This window comes from Caenorhabditis briggsae, assembly GCF_000004555.2.
Source record: "Caenorhabditis briggsae complete genome, chrIII, whole genome shotgun sequence".
NCBI lineage: Eukaryota > Metazoa > Nematoda > Chromadorea > Rhabditida > Rhabditidae > Caenorhabditis > Caenorhabditis briggsae.
The window spans coordinates 9,998,912-10,016,427 of record NC_013490.2 but is presented as its reverse complement, the minus strand read 5'-3'; the positions used below and the strand labels follow the sequence as shown (position 1 = coordinate 10,016,427).

At 39.2% G+C, this 17,516-nt stretch overlaps 5 protein-coding genes across 5 annotated transcripts; 4 read left to right on the top strand and 1 right to left on the bottom strand.

The window, feature by feature from the left end:
- Window positions 1-540: 540 nt before the first annotated feature.
- Cbr-ced-11 lies at window positions 541-7,075 on the top strand (the record flags this gene model as incomplete). Its single annotated transcript, XM_045244309.1, has 11 exons — window positions 541-1,141; window positions 1,185-1,301; window positions 1,790-1,946; window positions 2,171-2,888; window positions 2,937-3,020; window positions 3,556-3,959; window positions 4,004-4,172; window positions 4,217-4,333; window positions 4,382-4,603; window positions 4,898-6,091; window positions 6,416-7,075. 11 exons carry the CDS (start codon window positions 541-543, stop codon window positions 7,073-7,075), a joined length of 4,443 nt encoding a protein of 1,480 aa, XP_045093350.1.
- Window positions 7,076-8,557: 1,482 nt separating this feature from the next.
- On the top strand, window positions 8,558-13,202 carry Cbr-sec-16 (the record flags this gene model as incomplete). Its single annotated transcript, XM_002642469.1, has 11 exons — window positions 8,558-8,590; window positions 9,007-9,043; window positions 9,096-9,195; window positions 9,284-9,445; window positions 9,491-10,094; window positions 10,145-10,257; window positions 10,304-10,742; window positions 10,789-12,522; window positions 12,570-12,728; window positions 12,784-13,078; window positions 13,126-13,202. The coding sequence occupies 11 exons, from the start codon at window positions 8,558-8,560 to the stop codon at window positions 13,200-13,202; spliced, it is 3,753 nt and encodes a 1,250-aa protein (XP_002642515.1).
- Window positions 13,203-13,716: 514 nt separating this feature from the next.
- Window positions 13,717-14,130, top strand: CBG06941 (the record flags this gene model as incomplete). Its single annotated transcript, XM_002642470.1, has 4 exons — window positions 13,717-13,731; window positions 13,781-13,871; window positions 13,921-14,030; window positions 14,080-14,130. The coding sequence occupies 4 exons, from the start codon at window positions 13,717-13,719 to the stop codon at window positions 14,128-14,130; spliced, it is 267 nt and encodes an 88-aa protein (XP_002642516.1).
- A 503-nt stretch (window positions 14,131-14,633) lies between these two features.
- Window positions 14,634-15,771, bottom strand: CBG06942 (the record flags this gene model as incomplete). The annotated part of the gene is made up of 4 exons (XM_045244308.1): window positions 14,634-14,671; window positions 14,896-14,978; window positions 15,020-15,643; window positions 15,689-15,771. The coding sequence occupies 4 exons, from the start codon at window positions 15,769-15,771 to the stop codon at window positions 14,634-14,636; spliced, it is 828 nt and encodes a 275-aa protein (XP_045093351.1).
- Window positions 15,772-16,042: 271 nt separating this feature from the next.
- Window positions 16,043-17,028, top strand: CBG06943 (the record flags this gene model as incomplete). The annotated part of the gene is made up of 2 exons (XM_002642472.1): window positions 16,043-16,116; window positions 16,542-17,028. The coding sequence occupies 2 exons, from the start codon at window positions 16,043-16,045 to the stop codon at window positions 17,026-17,028; spliced, it is 561 nt and encodes a 186-aa protein (XP_002642518.1).
- Between the last annotated feature and the right edge of the window lie 488 nt (window positions 17,029-17,516).

Below are 17,516 nucleotides of genomic sequence, written 5' to 3'. Positions count from 1 at the left end.
AGATTCACAAAATACCGTATTTCCTCTCATAGAAGCCCATTCAAATCGTCAACTTTGAGCTCAAGTTTATCAAATTCTGTGAAAGATATCAAAAAGTTGTCAACTGATAAATTATTTATCATAATATCGCCAATGTTTTATCAGTTGACAATTGTTTCATATAGATTAAAGAAACCGAGATAAGACGCAAAGTAAGGGTAGCCTTCTCGATTTTTAAACTTCCGCCAACGGTTTTAATTCAACCAATTAATCATCCTCTCATCACTTCTTCCTAACCTAATTAAACTGAAATTAAGACACATCTCTCCCTTCTTTTGTCCGTTACAAATCAGCCTCATGGAAACTGGTTTATGATATTGTCTTGATATATCACAGGGGTGGCAACTACTACCCCCTTGCCATCGACACTAACGATGCGCGACATGTTCTAACTATCACACACTGATATCTCTCTCCGTCTCTTATCTCTCGCTCCTCTTCTTTTTTTATTATGTCATAATCGTCATCTTAACACTTTCAGCTTCCCCTATCCCTCCCAAAATGGACGAGACAGATCCGGCAAATGTGCCGGATATGTCCCTCCTTCCGGATACTGTTCCAGTGGTTGTATCCGGAGACGGATCTGCCGCTGGCATTCAGCTATGCCCTGCACTGATCCTTGGAAGCCCCCAAGCTCTTCCAGGAGCCACCAAACATATTTATAGCCGACTAGCTGCTGCTGCATCAGAGGTAGATCAAGGTGTCCCGGATATTATTATTTCTCTAATCTCCCATGGCAATTCGCTGTCTACAAAGTATATGTCACAAGTGGAAAATGGCCTGAAATCCTTTTTAATCGGTTGTGGAACATGGATAATATCATCTGGAGAAGTGAATGATCCCCTATCGAGAGTGGCCAGTGGAGCATTGAAAAATGTTTTGCCTCAATTGGAGCATCAGGCAGAAGTACTCCACATCCTTGTCAATTCAGATGAAGTCATGGCTTCAGGGTCAGCTACTTCTAAAAGTGTAGTTGATACATCTCTCAACACTTTACTTCTGATTTGTCGAAAAGAAGCTAATGATTCTCTGGAAGCTACAGCGGAGTCAATAGCCAAGTTGCGAGCTGCGGCTGCTGTAAAACTTGCTCATCCCCCTCCAGGTACCATATTTAATATTTGATTAGTCTTAATTAGTCATTTCAGCTCTTCTAATCGGAGTCCCATCCGAACCAATGAGTCCATCGACATACGGAAATTCGGCGGCGATTCTCTTATCTCCTTCAAATGATAAGCGACCGTTTCCGGTGGCCGTTTTTGCTGGTCAGTGGGATTTTTTGTCCTAATTCAATGAGAAAGAAGAAACAAACGAAAATGATAAGAAATTCAAGAAACCAGAGAGAAATTTCAAAAAACAAGTTGAGAGCGATTCTTGGGAAGTCTGAATAATTTGAGATTTTTTTGAGGTCCCGAAAATTTGTTTTCTTTTGTAATTTTGCCCGCAAAATTATGTTTGTAAGAGTAAACCAATACCAGAAAACACACTGGTTTTAAAATATAAGATGAAAAAATTCTCATCAAACAGTTATGCAGCTGTGATTTGAAAAAAAACAAAATTTCTCTCATGTATTCTTCGACCAGATTTATTCCGTCTTCTGAAAAAGATACAAAAAAAGGTCAACTGATAAAATGTTCTTCATAAGATTTTCAATTTTTTTTATCATTTGATTACTTTTTAATATCTTTTACAGAAAACGAAATAAATTGAGTAAAAGTTAGAGATATTTTTATTACAAAAAAAATTGTTCCAGGAGCTTCCAAGGAATCCCTTACCGAGCTGTTGTTTTTTGTGGAACATGGAATTCCAGTAGTCATTCTTCAAGACAGCTGTGAACTTTGTGCAATTCTTCATTCCAGCCATTTGCTTCTAGAAACTTCTAGCTTCGACAATGACAAATTTGTCAGTTGGTGAGTGACATCTGGTGCACTTTGAGCTTGATTATGTCGGTTCCTATGAGAAATATCAAAACGCTGTCAATTGATAGAAAATTGTTGATGTCATGATAAACAATTTATCAGTTGAAATTTTTCTGACATTCTGACATTTTTCTGAGTGATATCTGTTGATGAAACCTAGATAATTGAGCTTAAAGTGCGTGTATAAAGCAACTACGATAATCCTAAATTTCCAGGCTCCGCTCCCAACTCTACCCGCTTGGCCTTGCTGATTGCTACACTTTGATTACAAAACTTCTAACGTCATCAAACTCTGGAGACGTTCAACTTATCGAATTCATCGACTCTTCTCAACTACCAGAGCTTTCTTCTGTGGTAGTGGATCGATGTTTGGAGTGTTATGCAACTACTGGAGAAGAGAGACAAGTCCTTCTGTTAGCAGCCAAACTGAATTCTCCATCAGTTTTATCTTCAATGGATGTGGCCGCTCAACTTGACGAGGAACTGCTGACTATGATTCTTTGTGAATGCATCACTAAGGACGATCAGCTCAATTTCCTATCATCTGTTCTTCAGCTGAATCCTCCAATTCGTGTCACCTCAAATATGTTAATCCGAATGATGCACCATGCCGATGAGCACTTTTTCACAACTATCGTTCTCTGTCAATCCATGGGGTATTCTTATATCCCATCGGAAATCGATCCCCGATTTGCTAATGATATCCAGAAATTGGTAAAGAAGTTATCATTTGGAGTTGACAATCTATTCGATCCTAATGTCTTCTGCAATGATTCTTCACATCGGGATAAACACGAATCCATTCGAATTCTTGCAATTTGGAGTCTTCTATTGCATCGACCTGGAATTGTAAAGTGTTTGGCGGCATTTGCAGATGAACCCGTCGCGTTTTCTATGGTATTGTCAAGAATTTCAAGATCTTTAGCTCATGAGGTAAGATTCAGGCAGGAAAAAGCTAGAAAAAAGTTTTGAATATTTCAGAGTCACGATTGGCACTTTTATGAAAAATCGCTGAACGAGCTGTCGGATACACTCTCTGCGTCAGCCACAAAACTGTTTGATACGGTGAGGAGGCTCAAGTTTGTACTAGCATAAAATTTGAGTAAAGCGTTGTACTGGGCTCAAATTTGGAGTGCGAAAATTTAAACAGACCATCAGTAAATTGGCCAAGTTTCTAATTATTTTATCAACTTTGAGCTGAGGTAACGCTTGTCAAAGTTGCTTCATGTCATGAAAATTATAACGAAAAATTACGCCTTCATTTTTGGGGATTTATGTCTAAAGATATACCTATTTTTATCAGTTCAGGTAATTGGGCGCCATCCGGAAGAATTTTAAAAGAGAAAATTGTTCGAAATTTTCTTTTGAATGCCAATTTTTTAAACTTAAAACTTTAACTATCCAATCCTCATAAAGTTGTGTACTTCGAGATTTTGAAATTAAAAATTTTAATCTTAAAGATTTTAAAATAGATTTTAAAAATCTGGAGATATTCGAGGTTCTAAAAGTTCTTATGGATTCGGGGATCTCAAATTTTCTGAAGAACCATTTTCATCAGTCCGGGTAATTGTGCGCTACCATAAACTTCAATTGATTCCAGGTTTTCTCCTCCTCCCCTGCAAAAGCCTATCAACTTCTTTGCCAGCCAATGGAACACTTTTATGGATTCAATATGACTCAATTGGCATTCCATGCAAGTTCACTGTTCTCATACTTTTTTAAAAATCAGTTTTTCCAGTGCAACGCCCGAGAAATCATTGCTCACGAGTGCTGTCAACGATGGGTTCATCGCAAACTCTACGGGAACCTTCAAGCCAAATGTTTCCCATTTTTTATCCCAAAATGGGCCAAAATTTGCATATCTGCTATACTGATAATTCCTGTTAAGTTTTGGATGTTGGTTCGTCCAAAAGATCGGAATAAGGAAAGTACAGTATCGCCTACTGTAGCTTTGTTGGATGTTGGAAAGTTTCCACAAAAGCAGAGAGCTATTTCCACTTACAGGTTGGTGTAAAACTTTGAAAAAAATCAATTGATGTTTTTTATAGTGTAATTTCTTCTCGAAGTGAGGCTCTAACAGCTCTGACTGCTCCTCTTTCGACAGCTTTTGGCTTGAATTCTGCTCTTGGAGGTGCTGAATCTGCAACACCTCAATCCATGGTGTTCCCACTCAATATTGAAGAAATCGACAAGGATTCTCGACCATTTGGGAAGAAGGTAATCGCTCAAAAATATCTAATTGACTTCAAAACTATTTTTAGAACCGCATCCGTCGTGCACATGCTCCAAGCCTTTCCACTTTTTACTCAACTCCAATTGTCAAATATTGGCTTTCACTGTTATTCAGAATAGTCTACATTTGCCTGCTAGCTTATTCGGTAATCTGACAGTTCATCTGAAACTCTTAGAAAAATTCCAATATTCAGGTAGTCCTTCCGGGATGTGGATCCAACATTTGGGATACTGGAATGTGGATGTGGTCTCTATTTTTATGGCTCGAAAATTGCTGGGTTTTAGGTGCGAGAGCCCGGAAAATTCCGTTGTCGCTAATGCCTTGGAGGGTTTTCGATGTTTTTACACTTTTGGTTTTTCTGATTCTTTTGCTGGTCATGAAAGTGTTTCCAGCCGAAGCGTTGTTGGACTTGTTGGTAAGTATATAAATTCTGGTGGCCTAACTTTTGCAAGTTGAGATTTCTAGGCCGCCCTGTTCAAGGGCCTAGTAATGTCCTGATATTCACTTGGGCTGTTTTCTCGGCCATTTACCATGGTGGCCTAGAAAGCTCAACTTGCGAAAGTTAGGCACGTCTATTCCTCAAATAAAAATTGTCCTAAAAGTCATACGAAAATCAAATAATGGTTATAAGAATAAAGACTAGAGTTGAGAATTGGAGGTTTTGATATGGTGTAGTATCCTGAATTCTGAAATATTCAAATTTTTCCAGGGAATCTCCTCAATCTATTCTGCCAAAGTTGTCTCCGCCTTCTTCGTTCTCTACATCTCCTACTCCACTCTCTTCACGTATATCCCCCTCTCCGACATTTTCGGTCCAATGATCGTTCGTGTCAAATTAATGCTTCTTCGAGATTTCACCAACTTCCTCTTCATGATTGCTCTTGTCATGTTGAGCAGTGCAGTTGCAATCCAAGCAGTAGTGTTCCCAGATCGTCCCGTGACAATTGAAGTTCTTCGAAAAACAATGTCATGGATTTGGCTCAGTTTATTCACCACCGATCTTTCCAGTAAGCTTCCAGTATTTCAATGCAAATCCAATCTAAAAATTTCAGATCTCTCTGAATCGGAGACTTGTCGAAAATCTTTCTTGGGAGCACCAAAACAATACTGTAACTTAGTGGGTCAATATGCCAATAATGCTTGTCCCGCCCAATCCCTCCCAGCCTATCTGATTATCATTGAGTATTTTGTGATTCTCAAACTACTTCTATGGCCAATTCTCTTCGCATTTTTCTCCAAAACTGCGAAGAACGTTGATGATGAAGCGGATAAAATTTGGAGATTCCAGTTGTATTCCTTGGCTGAAGATTTTAGGCTCCGCCCACCCCTTCCACCTCCTTTTACTCTTCTTTGTATCCTTTGCTCAGCGTGTTGCACATTCACGAATACCATCAACGCATTCTTTTCGGAATGTGATCATCCGGATTTTGAATCCAGAGACAAGAATCGAACGATTTGGAGATTCGGATCAATCTACCGTAATCCCTCTGTACCATTCAAAAAGAACGAGTTTGTCAACTCATTTTGGAGGAAATTATCAATGGAACAATGGAAAAATACGGAACAGAAACAGAAAACTACAACGAACAAGACTGAACTGCAAGAACTTCATAACATTCATGTAAGAGTTCTAGTTCTACAGTATTCTCAACTTTCAATTTTTCAGAATCACATTCGAATGATGACGTTACGAGATTCATACGAAAAATCGGGTTCTCGGAAGGCTTCTGAATTACAGTTTTTCGAAAAGTATCCAGAAAGTTCGATTATGAAAATTAGTGTGAATTTGATTTCAAAGCCATGGGCGGTTCTTGTGCCAAGATACAATCCACCGTTCTATTGTAAGCCTGCAGAGGAGTTTTATGCTGATGTTCAGAAATATGTGGATATTGCAACAGAACAGGTATGTCATAAGAAAATATGAGGTCCCCCAGCGACAACTACCGTAACCTAAGAATATCTTCATTTTCTGAATTTATTTTCTCGATTTTTTTTTAAAGAAAAAAATATCTTTTTGCTCAATTTTTCTCGATTTTCGCCTGCTTTCCGAAGTTTTTTTCTACAATAAAATAAGCAGGAAAACCGGTGAAAACTGAATTTTCAAATTTCAAAGTTTTCAAAAAGCCTATTTTCCGCAACAAGAACAATTATGAGAAAATGGAAAAGATCGAGATTAAGAAGGGAAAAAACACATCTCCGGTTATAAGCAACTTATATTTTTCTTCAGAATGTCGGAGAATTAAAAAGAATCTGGAGAAGTCGCCAAGCAAACGATGTCACCAGTAATAGCGAAAAGTGCTGGAAACTGAGTGCCGCTGGTTTTCCATTGAATCCGAATGGAAGAACTGGAATGGCTGGAAGAGGAAACCATCCAAGATTCGGAGCTAATCGACGATGCTATTATATTGTTCTGAGTGGTGGTGTGGAAGCACAATGTCAAGTTTTAGTCGATAGTAAGAAGAATATTCCCAACGAATGGCATTTGGAGAACTCATCGAAGGATGAACACTTGACTTCGATTCTGAAAATGATTGGAGTTTCTGATTCAGATGCCCATGTATGTATTGATTTTTCTCTTTTAGTTCTATCATTTATTTTCCAGATGTTCTCAATGCGCCGTCTTGATAGCTCAATTGTCACCGCTGACAAACGAATCCCATCCAATGACACAAGCCCCGCCCATTTGGCATCTGAAGTTGCTGAAAACGAAAACGACACGGACAACGCCTGGACTGAGCATGATGTGTGGGCGATTTCGCTTCGGGAGCGGAGAATTCTGACTACGATAATTGGATACTCGTGGCTTCCAACATCGGCGATTCGTGGAACGATTCTTCCATGGCAAGCGGATCTGGTATTCAGAGCAAAGACAATTTACGGGTTGTAAAATTTCGTTTTTCACTTATGATAATACCTTTTAATTTTGGTGATAAATATGATCTGATCTGAATAATAAATCTTTAATACTTCAATGCTTTCATTTTTTTCTTTTTTTATTGGTCGAATTAGAAAATCTGTAAAGATAAGGAAAATCTGAACGGACTTCGGAATCCCGACCATTTTACCATAAAAATCGGTCAGAATATTTCCGGAGCTTTGTTTCGCAGTTAGAGCTTTTTGACTAGGCAAATACTCACTTGCTATAGGATCATTTGCTATTTTCCCATTTGCTTTGAAAGCTCATTTGCTATACTATCACTTGCTATGGATCTTTTGCTATTTTAGCTCATTTGCTACAGATAATTTGCTATATTTATTTGAAATTATAGGCTTAAGCAAAATGTTGTGGAAAAAACAATGTTTAAGCCTAAGCCTGTAGTACAGACATGAGCGGACTAAAATTTTTGAAAATCCGGAAGAAGGAATAAGGAACAAGGAACAAAAATTGAAAATCAGGAACAAGGAATAAGGAATAAGGAATAGAAAAAACACCCCGAATAAGGAAGAAGGAATAAGGAATACGGAACAAAATTTCGAAAAAAGCCGAATGTGTTTTGAAACTTTTTGATAAAACGTATAAAAGAGGAATTTAGGCTTCATTAAACGACTTTTTAAGTGGTAGTTTAGGTTTAGAAAGCGTTTTTTCTAATTTTAAATTTCTAATTTTTAATTGTTCTAATTATCCGGAAGAATAAGAAAAAATCAGGAATAAGGAATAAGGAATAAGGAAAAAAAATTGAAAAACCCGGAAGAAGGAATAAGGAATAAGGAATTGAAAAAACACCCGGAATAAGGAATAAGGAATTCCGCTCATGTCTGCTGTAGTATAAAACAAATAAAAACGGTTATCATGACCTCATTCATGAAACATTTCTGAAACCCCATAGCAAATGATCTGTAGCAATGAGCTAAAATAGCAAAAGATCCATAGCAAGTGATAGTATAGCAAATGAGCTTTCAAAGCAAATGGGAAAATAGCAAATGATCCTATAGCAAGTGAGTATTTGCCTTTTGACTACGGTATATCAAAGGCGCACACAAAATCTTCTCGTGCGGGTCTCGAACGGAATCACTTTTTTTCGGTTTTTGAAGTCTGTTTGTTAATTTTTCGTTAATTTCTAGACATTTTGCGATGGGAAAGCAAATTTTCTACTGTAAAAATTAACAATTTTTCGATTCCGAAACTTTAAAAAGCCATTCCGAACTTCTATAAAAAACACCGAAACGATTTTTTACAGGATTACTGTAGCGAAGAAGTACGCGATGCGTCTAACTTGACGACAGTTGCGCGTTCAAAAACTGAATTTTTACGTGAACACTCAAGGCAGTTTTTCAGCAATTTTCCTAGATTCTCTTCGTGGCTCCACGCCATCTTCTAGGTGACGTGGACGCGCGGTGTTTTGAATTTTGAGCTAAAATTCAGAAAAAAATGGATTTCGAGCAGAGAATGAGAAGATATAAGGTGGGGATTTTTTAATATTTCGCAAAAATTGTTATTATATGTTTGCCAAACAGCAGCATATGGCACTTCACCAGAAACACAATACATAAGTACTTATCGATTTTCGGCCAACGCCGACCTTCTGTCGGTTCACATAGACAAAAAAACAGCGGGAAAATGGATCAATCACCATTTCTTTCCTAATCGTTTTCACCTGTTCTTATCATAATGCAGTTTTGATTCAGGACGAAAACGGAACAAAATTTCCACCATCTCTTGTTGTGTGTAACTTTACGTCGCAGTGTTGGCACTATAGTGACACGGTTGACCTCAATCTGTCTCCTTTTTCCCCACTGTCTGTAGTCCAATATTTACCCAAGGGAGAAAAAGCCGAACTGTTCGATACTTGACTCTAAATATTCTCGATTTTTTTCCAGATCGATTCGATGAAATATGACCAACGAGTGAATGGAGGTATGGGGAGAAATGAGGGAGATAAAAGATTATAATTGATATTTTGTTTCAGTTTCTGGCTTCAAAATGAACGACTGGCATCAACCATATTCAGCTTCATCGCCTTCTTCTAGAAATGGAGAGGACGATGCTTCATCGGTGACGCATTCAAGGTGAGGAAAAACAGGAAACTGATTGAAATCTATCTGTCTTCTTTTCCTTTTTCGCAAGCCAATCAATAGACTTTGTCTTTTTTTTCAGACCCCCACGTCGTAGCCGATTGGACAAGGATCTTCCAACGGCACGAGGTCCGATGATTATCCAACCAGCGCCTCATAATTCTCGAAAAGTTGTTAATAAACATGGAATGTCTAATGGAGGCTCCAGAACACATAACTCGACTTTTAACGGATACGATAAACGGTTAGAAAAATGAAAAACATCTTAAAACCCCTGAAACTTTTGCAGATATTACCATAACTCCTCTCGTGGGCCTAATGAAAGTTTCTCTGGAATTTACCCACGATCTGGAAACGTTTCGGGCTATGCTAGTGACTTTATGAACAGTCGGATTGGAGCTGGACTCTTACCGAACAATATGAACGAATCTCTGCGAAGACCCAGATCATCTATTGCTGAAAAGTACACTAATGCTCCACGTAACGGGTTTGGAGGCTATGATTCCGGAGAATCGGAGAATAATTCCGGAGAGTTGGAGGATGAGGAAGGAGAGGATGAAGAGTTGAGAACGTACAATTTGGAGGCACGACGAGCGCAAGGTTCTAGAAGTGTCAGCAATATTTTGGCAGCGGATCATTTTGGAGAGGAAGATGAAAAATATTATTTCGGAGTTGTGAAACTTGGATCACAAATGGTGGATCATGTATTCCGAACAATGCCACCTCCAGAAGAATATTATCGCTTCAAACCTCTTGAACGAGTCGCCTACATCTTCTACTGTGCAGTTTATAACAAACCATATAAGCGAGTTCAAGAGTTTCGAAATATTTTCAATCGAGAATACTTCAACTACGTTTGTGCTGGGGATAGTGAGGAAACAGCTCTTTACAAGGTAGAAATTTTCAGTTTTACCTTTCTTGAAAGTGAAATTTCGATTTTTAGATCTGTAAATCCATGCAAGACCAGCACACTCAAAAACAAATCGAAGAATCCCGACTGGCTTATGAAAAAGCGCAACGAGATGCTGCCGAGAGTGCGAAACTCGATTTCAATAAGTAAGTAGTTGAAAATTAGTTATTTTCACATTTCCTTCACATTCAGAGACCGAATTATGGACCCAGAGGACCATAAAGTTGCCATTTCCCAACCGGAAGAAGTTTTGAGTAATGGACCACTTCACTATCACACTTGTCTTCAATTCGCCACCATCGGAGTTGGAGGAAAGATGGTGATCATCAGGCCAGCCGGAACCGTTGATCACGTATCTGGTCATGTTCTCAGCACCACTAGTGTTCATGTGGATGACTTACGAAGTTTTCTGAATTTTGACGAGCAGTCTGGAAAAGTTATTGAATCTGTGCAAAACTTCAAAGGGCCATTGATAGCTGGACAGACACCAACACATTCTGTTCGCCTTTATATTCAACGACAAGTCGATGCTCTGCGACAGATGCTGAATTCTCCAGATGTTAAAAAAAGTGAAGTGGTAGATGCGTTGCTGATTTGGCAGTTATTGGAAGTTATGGTTCAACAGCATGGAGTGAGTTACATTTATTTGTTTCCTAATGAGAAACTGAGCTTTACAGAGAGTCACTGGCCCGGATATTGCCACTTTGCTGACAAATGCATCGGAAGAACTAGCAGAAAATACGGGAATTGCTGAAGGAGGAGTGCTGGATGCCCCACAGAAGTTAGATGCAAAAGAGCGGTTCAATAAGTTCCTGCTTGGGGGACATATCAATGAGGCAGTGGAGAGTGCAATTTCTGATGGGCTCTACGCGGATGCGATGACTTTGATCCGTAGACTCCATCCGAATGATGCAAAGAAAATCGAAGAAATCGAAACACGATTCATGAATCTTCGATCTATCGATGATCCATTTGCCACACTTGTCGCTGTTGCTAACGATCAACTGCCACCTATTCTCACGAATTCAGCATTTGATGACGACAACAACTGGAAGAGACACGCGGCGATTGTACTCGCTAATCTCAGCTCGGAGACAGCGATGCTAACGATTTATCGTCTTGGTTTGCTTCTGGCGAGAAGAAAACGAGACTGCGCTGCTGACTTCTGTTTGCTCGTTGTCTGCATTCTAACTGGATACGATTCGTTTAGTCTGCCAGCTACGTCGGCTACAGAAGGACAAGAACGATCTAGAGAGCACATTGGCCTGGTGCACAGTGGATCTAGTTTGCTGAACAGAGTCGATGGGTTATCGGGAACGGCTGGATTCTCATTCACTGATCTCCATGCAACTGACATCTTCGACTACGCTCTTCGTCTAGGAAACGGTAACACTGCTTCCCCACTCGCCAAATCAGTTGACTATCAAGTGTCTCGTATCGAATACGCCAAGAAGCTAGCTTCCTATGGTGGATTTGCGACGGACGCCTTCCGATACTGTACTGAAGTTGCCAGATCATTGTGGATGTTCATTGGAGCATTTGATCAGAATGTGTTGCTTGATTTGTGTGAATTGGCCGAGAGTCTTCAACACGTTGCAGCCACAACACCAGCTGAAATCGAATGGATTGCTGCTATGAGAATGACGTTGAGTGGAGCGATGCCATCTGTTCAAGAGAATCAAGAGATACAACAACCAGAAGAAGATCACTCTCTCGCTTCGGAAGCTCAAAAGTGGCACGACGAGCATCAGGCTCCCATTGAAATAACGAAGAGATATGTTCCTAACCACCGTGAAGTGTCAGCTCCTCCGGGGAACTACTATGAGCAACCACCAACACAGCAGCCGCATGCCGCAACAGTACCTCCTCCTACAACGAAACCCGCGCTGCTGCCACCTACCATAACGTCATCTGAGTCTTCTTATTTAACTACAGAGACTGGAGGATCGATTTCAACGGAAACTGTTGCGGTGTCTACGTCCAGAACTTCTACCATCCCAGAGCCTACTCCAGAACCACCAAAGCCAGTGGAGCAACCTGTTCTGACACCACCACCAGTGAGGAAGTCGTTTATTCCGGAAATGACACCACCACCTGTTGATATCCCTCAACCAATCCCTACACCTCATCTTCCACCGATGACCCCTCCTCCAAAAACTCAGCCACCGCCGGTATCAGCATCTCAGCCCATCCCAATGGCCACAAAAAAAATAGATGCTGATATTGCGATGAGTCCCAGATCGGAGTTAGATGACTTGTGGGGTGCAGCACCTCCATCCATCTCTCAACCGATGTACCAGCCAATGCCAGTCATTAAAACACCGCCTGCTCCGGTTCCTTCAACACCACCAGCAATGTCATCGGCCCCACCTCGAACCCATGGTCAACCTTCAGTGCCGAATACCAAGACTGTAAGAGCTTTCAAAGCTCTCAAAAATGTGAAATTTGATCTTTTTAGGCCATTCCACCGTCACCTGAAAAACCACAACAACCACAGGAGCTTGGCAAGATGGAGAAGAATAATTCTGGTTCATGGTTTGGTTCGATCAGAAGTAAAATCATCAAGTCGATTCCATCGGCAAATCAGATGATTCTTCCGGATGACAAGAAACCATCGGTAAGACTCAGGATTCGAATTCAATTCTCATAAATTCATGTTCCTTATTTTTCAGATTGTCTGGGATCCAGTCCAACAAAAGTATGTTGGTACTGGCGTTGAAGAAGAAGTCGTCGCTCCACCACCACCAGTCATGTCTGCTCCACATCTAATGGGAGGAGGTGCCGATTCGAACAAGTCGAGTACGAACAGTCTCCGAAATGCAAGAAGTGGAGTTGGCTCTCGGTATCTGCAGTCTGGAATGGCTACTAGTCAAGCGCCGGCCATGGATACTGGGATGCCTTCGATGATGCCACCGACAATGATGCCATTGCCAACTTCGTTTAGCTTCATGCCAGCAGCTGCTGATGGTAATTCCTTGTCAGCTGAATCATAGTTTGAAAAAAATCATTTCCAGATGACTCTTCGGAATATGTGGATCCGTTCAGTGCAGAAGCGAGTCCAACCGCAGAAGATGGATCAAAACAAAATTAGATCAATGTTTTTCTTTTATATAATTTCCATATATATATATATATGTGCCTCCGCATACTATTTCACTTTTTCATGTGCTCCGAGTCCTCCTATATACCCCCCATTGCTCCAAAAAATAACCATTTCCTGTTATCTGGTCAGGTCCGTTTCCTCTAAAAACATCTGTGATTATTCCAATTTTAGCGCATCTTCGTCATTCGCTTTGTTGTTGTTGTGCAACCCCCCCCCCCCCCCCCCCCATATAGACGGTTTTATCTTCTAAATTAAGAAACAGTAGGTTAGTAAATTTTCTCTTCTCTGTTGAAAGAAACTATATATTAAAGTGTGCTCCAAAAAAGTTCTGGTAAATGTTCATTTAAATAAAGTTATATGATCGTAAAGTAGGTCTCCAAGGGGAGAGAACCTTTTAGTTTCAACAGCAACGTGAGAAATCACAGTAACCTCCTGCCAATCAGATTTACGACTTTGTCAGTTCCTCCGCTCTCTGAATACCAAACATTACGCTTATTCGAAAATGTATCAACTGGACGTTAGTTTTCAGAATCTCAGAATTTTCCTAAATATTTTTCATCATTTAGTCTTGGTACACAGTGCTCTTCGAGCTTCTTCTCGTCGGCTTTTCCCTCTACAATTCGCTTCGAATGACCACTTGGTGGAATGTTGTGGCTAGTGAGTTAGAGAGCTGAAAGTTGATAAAAAACGCTGAATATCGTTTCAGAAGGAACTGAAATCGGTGTGAATGGAGTGACACGTGTCCCATCGATCGCCGATCATTTCGGAATTCGTTCTGAAAAGAGCACGAAGAGTTGTGCGAAGAAAATCGCCGCGGTATGGAGTAATTTCAGATTTTGGCGAGAATTTTCAGTTTTTTTTGCAGAAATCGCCGACGACGTCATTCCAAATGGGCGATGGACTCGAAGTACACTAATCACCGTCAGGAAATCAGTGAAACTTGAGAAAGAATAGAGAAATGGCATCTGAATAAACATTGCTTTTTTTGTTAATTTCTATTGTTTGGGGAAGGGAAAGAAGGTCAAAAAGAGAAAAGAAGTGATCATTAATCGATGCAATAAAAAATAAAATTTTTTCAAAATTAGTTGCAATAATTAAATAAATATTATTGTGCTACAACCATCGGAGCTGCGAAAGTCCCACAACGAAAACTACAGTAACCTAGATATATGATAATTTTCCGGATTTTCTCGATTTTCGTTCGCTTCCAGCCAATTTTCTCGTCATCAAAGATTCACATTTCCCCCTTTTTCGGGGAAAAATGATGAAGAAAAAGTGACGAGAAGCAGTGAACGTCGAGAAAATAAATCCGGAAAATAAAACTACTTTTTAATATAGATTACGGTAGTTGTCGTTGTGGGACCTGACTTTTTTGGAACACAATAAAAACGAAAAAAGTTCAGGCAGAGCGAAAATGAACTAAATTTTCTCGATTTTTCTAGATTTCCGATGGATTTCTGGAAATTTTTCTATGGGAAAATAAGCAGGAAAGCATTTGAGAAATGAATGTTTGAATTTAACAGTTTTTAAAAAGAATATTTCCGCACTAAATCGAGACTTTCGAGAGACTAAATCGAGAAAAAATTCTAGATTACAATATATTTTAGTTTCGCTCTGCCAAAGCCACAATATTCAAGAAGCCAAACGAAAAACTGAAACCGTTCAAATTCACAAATTATACTCATTAGCTTTCCTCCGCTTTTCTGTTCAATATCCAATTGATTACCCGCAGTCATGGGCTCGCCGACTTTGAGAGGGATGTATCTATAAAAATAATTGTTAGTTTTGTGAATAAAAAAACTAACTCTTGTTGATACCAGTATTCTTTTGGTCTTCTTTTCGGATCCGATCGTTTCGGTTCAAACTCTCGAACATGTTCAATTGATCGTTGTCTGTCTACAGTATCGAATTGATATTCTGGTTTTAGGATAACAGTGATCAGCTTCAGTTGGTCATAAGCTTCCTTGTTATACCATTTCCTCACTACGTCAATAAGCAGGCTGTTATCGCATTGGGCCTCTTTCAAATTTAAAACGGACTTTTTGAAATTCTTCAGAATGTTAGCTGTTGCTTTCCTAGCTTTTAAAAACATCAGATTCCGAATTCCGCTAATATCCACGTCATCATCCAATTCTCCATTGATTTGACCATCGACAGCAACCCCTTTCAAGCTTGGATGGGATTTTATAAAGTTTTCAAAATCTTTTGCCTCCACTTCTTCCTTTTGAATAAAACAACTGCTCAAATTTTTTAATTTGGGAATTTGTTGAAGTTGTACAGTTTCATTCTCAACAAGTTTCACTTCTGAAGGCGTTTGAAACAGGGAAAGGATGTAATTCTGAATTGCCAATGGATCGATTTTCTCAAATTTTTTGAGGTAAATCAAATGGAACTGGAAATCATTATCTGTATCATACACTTTATGGATCCTGGAACATTTTAGTTAAGATCTTTCCCAGCTTTTCATATATTACCTGAACTCCAAATTCTCCTTGGAATATTTGATCATAACTTTTTCCTTACCTACGAGCCTCGGATATATTTCAAAATTAACCATTATTGCTCCCGTTCATCTTCACCAAGTGATGTATGAAACCCATTTCCATCGTTGCTCATATGAATTTCCATTAAGCTAAAATGCTCCAATTTTATTTTCTGGATCAATTTTGCATCGACGGGAACAGAGGGACAGCGAAAAGACCAGAAGCAACTAATTGTTGAATGATTTCCTCTTGAATTATGAATGGATATTTTAGTAGTCTCATTCGTTCTCTGAAAATATTTTTCGATCTTTAAAAAAAACGAAAAGCAGTAGAAACGATAGAAAAATGAATCAAGGAAACAAAATCATCAAGATCTTATTTTTCGAATCGGCATTTGAATATTGGTGGCCGAGAAAAAGGTAGATCATGCTAACTGGGCACCTATTGATTGGTTACTGTGTCGCAAAGACACAGAAAAAATACCCCTTTTGTGGTTTTTCTAGTTTGGGTCTTTGATAGGAATTTCTCCCAGGAAGAACCAGAAAATGAAAAATTCGAAGACAGAAAACCTTTCAGAATCGGGTATTTCGATGTAATAAGATTTCGAAATCTATAAATTTTGGAATGTTGAAACCTTAGAACCAAGAGTTTCAGAATATTCAGATTTCAAGCCCTGGAAATAAAAATTTTAGAATTCCCAGAATCTCAGAATCTTGGAATCTCAGAATCTCAGAATCTCAGAATCTCAGAATCTCAGAATCTCAGAATATCAGAATTTCAGAATCTACGAATCTCAAATTACAGAATATTAGACTCTGGAATTCTCAGAATCTCAGAATCTCAGAATTACAGAATCTCAGAATCTCAGAATCTCAGAATCTCAGAATCTCAGAATCTCAGAATCTCAGAATTACAGAATCTCAGAATCTCAGAATCTCAGAATCTCAGAATCTCAGAATCTCAGAATCTCAGAATCTCAGAATCTCAAAATCTCAGAATCTCAGAATCTCAGAATCTCAGAATCTCAGAATCTTAGAATCTTAGAGTCTCAGAATCTCAGAATCTCAGAATCTCAGAATTACAGAATCTCAGAATCTCAGAATCTCAGAATCTCAGAATCTCAGAATCTCAGAATCTCAGAATCTCAGAATCTCAGAATCTCAGAATCTCAGAATCTCAGAATCTCAGAATCTCAGAATCTCAGAATCTCAGAATCTCAGAATCTCAGAATCTCAGAATCTCAGAATCTCAGAATCTCAGAATCTCAGAATCTCAGAATCTCAGAATATCAGAATTTCAGAATCTACGAATCTCAAATTACAGAATATTAGACTCTGGAATTCTCAAAATTTAATGGGAAAGGATTTTTGACTAAAAAATTTTTGTCGATATTTAGAACTTTTCAAGACTTTTCAAATTCGCAGACCTTGAATTCGCAAAACACGGTACCTCCTCTCCTCCCATTCAGAATATGCCATCTTTTTGTTCCTCAAACAATCGAAGAATCAACAAAAAGAGACAAATTATTTTGGAATCATCACGTCCAAAATGTCTAATAATAATTGGCCTTTGTCTCCAAAATATTCTCACCCTCTCTATTCATTCAAATCGTGATATATGTGTTTTCTCTCTCAATCCAAATCGGGTGCGGCGGCGGCCGATCCCCCAAGATTTGTTTTGCTCACAGAGCAGGAGCCCTGGGCGGCCCGTGAGGTATCTGTCATTCGGGAACATCCATTTGTTTTCTTGGAGACACCTCCTCTCTTCATTTTTGCCATTCATTTTATCTTGTATCATTATCCTTTTAGACTCGATTTTG